A 9044-nucleotide genomic window follows, 5' to 3' on the forward strand; every position below is an offset into this window, starting at 1 on the left:
AATCTTCAGTGCCCGTCTCTGTTCCACGACTCGTAATCTCCCCGGATCTGCCCGTGTCTCCCCCCCCCACCCCCTCTCCGTTCTGTCCAGGAGTCGAGTGTCGTGGAGATCCCTAGCTTAGGGCAGAGCAGCGACGGCGGAGGTGGACACGATGACGATGAAGACGACGATGATGAAGATGACGATGATGAAGATGACGATAATAGTGATGATGACGGTGGTAGTGGTGGTGATGATGATGATGGTGATGATGTTGAAGAAGTCGACAATGATGATGATGATCAAGTGGTTGGAGTCGTGGACGAAGAGAAAGATGTTGAGGGTGGTGGCGGCGATGATGATGACGATGATGAAGATGGTGACGATGATGAGGATGGTGACGATGAAGAGGAACTGAAAGGGGAAGATGCCAAGGAAGATGACGTGAAGGATGGACCTGTCAAGGTGGCACAGGTGATGGTGATAGTGGTGGTGGTGATGATGGTGGTGGTGATGGTGATAGTGGTGGTTATGGTGATAGTGGTGGTGGTGGTGATGATGATGGTGGTGATGGTGATAGTGGTGGTTGTGGTGGTGATGATGGTGGTTGGTTGTGCTTGTGGTGATGATGGTTGTGGTTGTGGTGATGATGATGTTGATGATGGTGATGATGGTGGTGATGGTGGGTGTGATGATGGTGGTGGTCATGGTGATAGTGGTGGTTGTTGTGGTGATGGTAGTGGTGGTTATGGTGATAGTTGTGGTGATGGTGGTGGTAGTGGTGATGATGGTGATAGTGGTGGTTGTGGCGATGATTGTGGTGGTCATGGTGATAGTAGTTGTGGCGATGATGGTGGTGGTCATGGTGATAGTGGTTGTTGTGGTGATGATGGTGATATCGTTAGTTGTGGTGATGATGGTGGTGGTCATGGTGATAGCAGTGGTTGTGGTGATGATGGTGATAGTGGTTGTTGTGGTGATGATGGTGATAGCGGTGGTTGTGGTGATGATGGCGGTTGTGGTGGTTGTGGTGATCGTTATGGTTGCGGTGATAACAGCGGTGGTTCGTGGTCCTGCTAGAGACCAGTGGGACAGGCGTTCATGACGCCTTCCGGCCAAACTCCGTCTGGCAGAGCCAGACTGAACTACACACCACCACCCCATCCCATATCAGGGTTCCTCCAGGAACAGGATAAGTGCCGAGATTGTCCACGTGGGAATATTCGAGCCATCTCAGCGTGGAGGAGAGGCTGCCGCTCCTCCGTCAGGAGCTGGACCGGTACCGCCTGGATCTCTGTGGTATTCGGGAGGTCCGGTAGGACCGGCTCTGGCTCCTGCCACCATGAGGGGTGGACAGTCCTCTACTCGGGACAGGAGACTGCCAAACAACAGGGAGTGGCTCTTCTGAATAAAATAATTAAAGGGGGCGTGGGAGTGTGACGGTGAGGTGTGGGAAGCCTTAAGTCCCAATCTAATTTGGGCTCGCCTTCCTATCAACCGGAGGCGAGGAGTGGTGGTCGTGGTTACTTATGCCTCCACCGAAGACGAACATCAGTGGAGGGATGCAGACAAAGCCGATGAGTCAGATGCCTTCGATGACCTCCTGTCACAGGTGCTGGCTAAAGTGGCCCCTCGGGATAGAATCATCTTGTTGGGTGACTCTAATGTCCTGGTGGGCCATGATGCTGGCACCTGGTCTGGAGTGATTGGAAGGCATGGGCCGGATCAGCTCAATAACAACGGTAGGAGGCTGCTAGATTTTTGTGCAGCCCATGGGCTTGTAATTACCAACACGCTGTTCCGGCATCGGCGCATCCACACAACTTCATGGATGCACGCCGGGTCCAAGCAAGAACATCTGCTGGACTACATAGTGACGGAACATCGGATGCGGGCCCATGTCCTTGACACCAGGACCTACCGTGGAGCTGATCTGCCCACTGACCATCGACTCGTCATCTGCAAGATGCGCCTGCCATTCTTCCACTCCGGTGGTGGGTGTACACCCAGGACCCCATTCAAACCCACAGTGGCCTGGTCTCAGTTAGCTGATGAAAGTTGCAAGCGAGAATTTCAACGTCACTTGCGGCTGGGGTTGGCATCGTCCCCCACTCCTCTCTTTAAGAAGGGGGACCGCACAAACTGTTGATGGTGGTGGTTGTTGTTGGTGGTGGTTGTTGTTGATGGTGGTGGTGGTTGATGGTGGTTGTTGTTGTTGATGGTGGTTGTTGTTGATGGTGGTGGTTGATGGTGGTGGTTGTTGTTTATGGTGGGTGTTGTTGATGGTGGTGGTGGTTGTTGATGGTGGTGGTTGTTGATGGTGGTTGTTGTTGTTGATGGTGGTGGTTGTTGATGGTGGTTGTTGTTGATGGTGGTGGTGGTTGTTGTTGTTGATGGTGGTGGTTGTTGTTGATGGTTGTTATTTTCGTTTCCGTGGGTTACAGGAACCTGTCACCAACTCAACCGTAGAGCAGAGAGACACACAGGGTGAGACACGGAGTGACACACGGGGTGAGACACGGGGGGGGGGTGAGACACGGGGGGGGGGTGAGACACGGGGGGGTGACACACGGGATGAGACGCGGGGGGGTGAGACGCGGGGGGGTGAGACGCGGGGGGGTGAGACGCGGGGGGAAGAGACACGGGGGGGGGGGGTGAGACGCGGGGGGGGGTGAGACGCGGGGGGGGGGTGAGACGCGGGGGGGGGGTGAGACGTGGGTGGGTGAGACGCCCACTAGCACCCCAACTTACTCCCCTCCCCCCTCCCCCCACAGGAAGTGACATCACGGCCGGAGGCGACAATCAGAACCCGCGGGTGAGAACCACCACCATCACTACTACCACCACCACTACCACCACTACCACCACCACCACTACCACTACCACCACCACCACTACCTCCACCACTACCACCATCACCACTACCACCACCACCACTACCTCCACCACTACCACCATCACCACTACCATCACCAGCACCATCACCATCACCACAACCACCACTACAACCACCAGCGCCACCACCATCACAACCACCACCAACACCATAACCACCACCACAACCACCACCACCACAACCACCACCACAACCACCACAACCACCAGCACCACCACAACCACCACCACAACCACTACCACCACCACCACTCTCACCACCACCAATCCCTGCACCACCACCACTACCACCACCACTACCACCATCACCATCACCACCACCACCACTACCACCACTACCACCCCCACCGTTACCACCATCACCACCACTACCACCACCACCATCACCATCACCACCACCACTACCACCACCACTACCACCACCACCCCCACCACCCCCACCACCATCACCACCACCACCATCACCACCACCATCACCACCACCATCACCACCACCATCACCACCACCACTGGACCACCACCACTGCACCACAACCACCACCACTACCACCACCACCATCACCACCATCACCATCACCACCACCATCACCACCACCATCACCACCACCACCATCACTACTACCACCACCACTACCACTACCACCACTACCACCACTACCACCACTACCACCACCACCACTACCTCCACCACTACCACCATCACCACTACCACCACCACTACCACCACCACCACTACCTCCACCACTACCACCATCACCACTACCACCACCATCACCACCACCACCACCACCATCACCACAACCACCACCACAACCACCACAACCACCACAACCACCAGCACCACCACAACCACCATCACCCTGCACCATCACCACAACCACCACCACCACTACCACCACCACAACCACTACCACCACCACCACTCTCACCACCACCACCACCAATCCCTGCACCACCACCACTACCACCACCACTACCACCATCACCACCACCACCACCACCGCCATCACCACCACCACCACCACCGCCATCACCACCACCACCACTACCACCCCCACCACCACCACCACCATCACCACCATCACCACCACTACCACCACCATCACCACCACCACCATCACCACCATCACCACCATCACCACCACCACTACCACTACCACCACCACCCCCACCACCACCACCACCACCATCACCACCACCACCACCATCACCACCACCACCACCACCATCATCATCAGCACCACAACCACCACCACCAGCACCACCACTACCACCACCACCATCACCACCATCACCATCACCACCACCACCACTCTCACCACCACCACCACCACCAATCCCTGCACCACCACCACTACCACCACCACTACCACCATCACCACCACCACCACCACCGCCATCACCACCACCACCACTACCACCCCCACCACCACCACTACCACCCCCACCACCACCACCACCATCACCACCATCACCACCACTACCACCACCATCACCACCACCACCACCATCACCACCACCACTACCACTACCACCACCACCCCCACCACCACCACCATCACCACCACCACCACCATCATCATCATCACCACCACCACCACCACTACCACCACCACCATCACCATCACCACCACCATCACCACCACCACCACCAACACCAATCGCTGCACTACCACCACTACCCCCACTACTACCACCACCACCACCACCACGACCACCACCATCACCACCATCACCACCCCCACCACCATCACCACCACCACCACGACCACCCCCACTACCACCACCATCACCCCCACCACCACCATCACCACCACCACCACTACCATCACCACCACCACCACCATCACCACCACCATCACCACCACCACCACCATCACCACCAACACCACCATCACCACCACCATCACCACCACCACTACCATCACCATCACCACCACCCCCACCACCTCCACCATCACCACCACCACCACCTGCTCTGTGTCTGGCAGCCGAAACCGTCGCTGCTGTGGTGGACTTCCTCACGGAGACGGAAAAACAAGAAGCAGCAGCAGCTGCAGCAGGAGCAGCAGCAGGCGACAGCTGCTACAGCTGCTACAGCTGCAACAGCATCAGCTGCAACACCAGCAGCTGCATCACCAGCAGCAGCAGGAGCAGCAGCAGTAGCAGCTGCAGCAGAAGCATCATCGTCAGCTGCAGCAGGAGCAGCAGAATCAACAGCTGCAGCTGCAGCAGCAACAGCAGGAACAACAGAATCAACAGCTGCAGCCCCAGCAGCATTAGCATCAGAATCAACAGCAGCAGTAACAGAAGGGGCAGAAGCAGCAGCAGAATCATCAACAGCAGCAGTAGCTCCAGCAGCAGAAGCAGCAGTAGCAGCAGGGGCAGCGTCTCACTCAAGCACGTGCACTCTGCTGTGAGTCACCGGGCTGTAGCAGTAACAGCAGCAGCAGTAGCAGCAGCAGCAGGGGTAACAGCAGCAGCAGTAACAGCAGCAGCAGCAGTAGCAGCAGTATCAGCAGTAATAGCAGCAGTAGCAGCAGCGGGAGCAGCAGCAGCAGTATCAGCAGTAATAGCAGCAGTATTAGCAGTAACAGCATCAGCAGCAGTAACAGCAGCAGCAGCAGTATCAGCAGTAACAGCAGCAGCAGCGGTAGCAGCAGCAGCAGTGTCAGCAGTAACAGCAGCAGCAGCAGTAGCAGCAGCAGTATCAGCAGCAGCGGTAACAGCAGCAGCGGTAACAGCAGCAGCAGTAGCAGCAGTATCAGCAGTAACAGCAGCAGCAGCAGTAGCAGCAGCGGGAGCAGCAGCAGTATCAGCAGTAACAGCAGCAGCAGTATCAGCAGTATCAGCAGCAGTAGTAGCAGTATCAGCAGTATCAGCAGCAGCAGTGGGAGCAGCAGCAGTATCAGCAGAGGTAGCAGCAATAGTATCAGCAGTAGCAGCAGCAGTATCAGCAGCATCAGTAGCAGCAGCAGTAGTAGCAGCAGCAGTAACAGTAGTAGCAGCAGCAGTAGCATCAGCAGTAGTAGCAATAGTAGCAGCAGTAGCAGCAGCAGCAGCAGTAGTACCAGTAGTAGCAGCAGCAGTAGTAGCAGCAGTAGAAGCAGCAGCAGTTGCAGCAGTAGTAGCAGCAGCAGTAGTTGTAGCAGCAGCAGTAGCAGCAGTAGTAGCAGCAGTAGTAGTAGTATCAGCAGTAGCAGCAGCAGTAGCAGCAGCAGTAGTAGCAGCATCAGCAGTAGTAGCAGCAGCAGGCAGCATCAGCAGCAGTAGTAGTAGCAGTAGTGGTCTATGCAAACATGACTCCTTGTAAAAAAAGGTGTCAGATTTGTTGCCAGATAGAAGGGTAAAAAAACAATTATCATATTTTGCTACTGGCAAAGGAGGTTCCAATGGTGTAAATGCTTACCACGAGCTCTCAATACTCTGATAGTGCACTGTCTTTGAGTTGTACGCCTTTTGGCGTCATCTGGTCCAACACCATGTGAGACTAGGCTCTAAGGAAAGCTGTCTCGGGTGTGGACCAATCAACTTTAAGGACAGTGCATACATTATCAGAGTTGTGTTTTTTGTTTGCATTACGACTGCAGGTATTGTGGTTAATACAAACATGACTCCTTGTAAAAAAAGTGTCAGTTTTGTTGCCAGATAAAAGGGTAAAAAACCTATTATCATATTTTTTATTCTGGCAAATGAGGTTCCAATGGTGTAAATGCTTACCCCGAGTTCTCATACTCTGATGGTGCATTGTTTTTGAGTTGTGCGCCTTTTGGCGTCATCTGGTTCAACACCAGGGTGAGACTGGGCTCTAAGGAAAGCTGTCTCGGGTGTGGACCAATCAACTTCAAGGACAGTGCACATTATCAGAGTTGCGTGTTTTTGTTTGCATTATGACTGCAGGTATTGTGGTCTATGCAAACATGACTCCTTGTAAAAAATGTGTCAGTTTTGTTGCCAGATAGAAGGGTAAAAAAACTATCAGGTGAATGGATGTTTTCTTCCAAGATGATCGTTGAGTTTTTAATTTAAATGATGATGATTGTGGTGGTGTCGGTGATAAATATTTGATGACGTGGGTGTTACGTTGCAAGTTGTCCGATTACTTAAGATTGTTTGGCTGACGCTAAGAATGTCCTCGCGATGATGGTGGTGATGACGATGGTGATTATATCAGCCACTTGATGATGATATCAGCCTCTTGGGTCTCTGTGGGTCTCCGTGGGTCTCTGTGGGTCTCTGGGTCTCTGTGGGTCTCCATGGATCTCTATGGGTCAATGTGGGTATCCGTGGGTCTCCGTGGGTCTCTGTGGGTCTCTGTGGGTCTCTGTGGGTTTCCGTGGGTCTATGTGGGTTTATATGGGTCTATGTGGGTCTATGTGGATCTGTATGGGTGCTCTGTGGGTCTATGTGGGTCTCTATAGATCTCTGGGTCTTTATGGGTCTTTGTGGGTCTATGTGGGTTCTACGGTAGTATCTACCGACTACAGTAGTATCTACTCACTCTACAGTAGCAACTACTGGGAGTTCGCTGTGAGTGTGAAGGGACTCTTGGCCACGGGAGGTAACGACAGGGGAGTCAGCTGTGAGTGCGAAGGGACTGTAGGCTATGGGAGGTAAAGACAGCGGGAGTCAGTTGTGAGTGCGAAGGGACTGGTGGCTATGGGAGGTAATGACAGGGGAGTCAGCTGTGAGTGCGAAGGGACTGGTGGCCACGGGAGGTAATGACGGGGAGTCAGCTGTGAGTGTGAAGGGACTGGTGGCCACGGGAGGTAATGACAGGGGAGTCAGCTGTGAGTGAGAAGGGACTGGTGGCCACGGGAGGTGATGTCAGGGGGAGTCAGCTGTGATTGTGAAGGGACTGGTGGCCACGGGAGGTAATGACAGGGGAGTCAGCTGTAAGTGTGATTGGACTGGTGGCCACGGGAGGTAATGACAGGGGAGTCAGTTGTGAGTGTGAAGGGACTGGTGGCTACGGGAAGTAATGACAGGGGAGTCAGCTGTGAGTGTGAAGGGACTGGTGGCCATGGGAGGTAATGACATGGGAGTCAGCTGTGAATGTGAAGGGACTGGTGGCTACGGGAGGTAATGACAGGGGAGTCAGCTGTGAGTGTGAAGGGACTGGTGGCCACGGGAGGTAATGACAGGGGAGTCAGCTTTGAGTGTGAAGGGACTGGTGGCTACGGGAGGTAATGACAGGGGAGTCAGCTGTGAGTGTGAAGGGACTGGTGGCCACGGGAGGTAATGACAGGTGAGTCAGTTGTGAGTGTGAAGGGACTGGTGGCTATGGGAGGTAATGACAGGGGAGTCAATTGTGAGTGCGACGGGACTGGTGGCCACGGGAGGTAATGACAGGGGAGTCAGCTGTGAGTGTGAAGGGACTGGTGGCCATGGGAGGTAATGACAGGGGGAGTCAACTGTGAGTGCGAAGGGACTGGTGGCTATGGGAAGTAAAGACAGCGGGAGTCAGTTGTGAGTGTGAAGGGACTGGTGGCTATGGGAGGTAAAGACAGCGGGAGTTAACCCACCGAGGGGTTCCAAGGGGCCTCCCCCTACCCGGTCTACCGGGACCCTTGCCCCAGTTGCTCCGCCCTGCCGGCACACAGCAGCCGCGTGTGGGCTCCACGGCGCTTGAGCTGCAGTTGCAGCTGGTGTACAGCAGTTGGCGCTGTGTCACTACATTTGTATGAGTGAGTGCGTACCCCTGAATGAGTGTTTGAGTTTATGTATGAGTGGGTGTATGAGTGAGTCTATGAGTGAATGTACGAGTGAGTGTATGAGTGAGTGAGTGAGTATATGAGTGAGTGAGTGTTTGAGTGAGTGTATGAGTGAGTGTATGAGTGAGGGAGTGATTGAGTGAGTGTATGAGTGAGTGAGTGTGTGAGTGAGTGTATGAGTGAGTGAGTGTATGAGTGATTGAGTGAGTGTATGAGTGAGTGTATGAGTGATTGAGTGTGTGAGTGAGTGTATGAGTGAGTGAGTGCATGTGTGTGTGAATGAGTGTATGAGTGAGTGAGTGTATGAGTGAGTGTATGAGTGAGTGTGTGAGTGAGTGTATGAGTGAGTTTATGAGTGAGTGAGTGTATGAGTGAGTGAGTGAGTGTATGAGTGAGTGAGTGTATGAATGAGTGTATTAGTGAGTGTTTGAGTGAGTGTATGAGTGAGTGTATGAG

At 54.1% G+C, this 9044-nt stretch overlaps 1 protein-coding gene across 4 annotated transcripts in view; it reads left to right on the forward strand.

Moving 5' to 3' along the window:
* The window catches only part of LOC144953531 (uncharacterized), a 68702-nt gene extending 62836 nt beyond the window's left edge, over nucleotides 1-5866 (forward strand). For 3 of the 4 annotated variants that reach the window (XM_078884068.1, XM_078884071.1, XM_078884069.1), the window contains 4 exons: nucleotides 91-453; nucleotides 2424-2466; nucleotides 2754-2794; nucleotides 4866-5866. In XM_078884068.1, coding sequence (XP_078740194.1) covers nucleotides 91-453; nucleotides 2424-2466; nucleotides 2754-2794; nucleotides 4866-5294 — 876 coding nt within the window. In that variant the 3' untranslated portion in view covers nucleotides 5295-5866. Of the gene's footprint in view, nucleotides 1-90; nucleotides 454-2423; nucleotides 2467-2753; nucleotides 2795-4865 lie in introns of those variants that run through there. The other variant, XR_013640823.1, reaches the window with a different exon arrangement.
* Nucleotides 5867-9044: the final 3178 nt, after the last annotated feature.

Source organism: Lampetra fluviatilis, chromosome 77, assembly GCF_964198595.1.
Source record: "Lampetra fluviatilis chromosome 77, kcLamFluv1.1, whole genome shotgun sequence".
In the NCBI taxonomy this organism is placed as follows: domain Eukaryota; kingdom Metazoa; phylum Chordata; class Hyperoartia; order Petromyzontiformes; family Petromyzontidae; genus Lampetra; species Lampetra fluviatilis.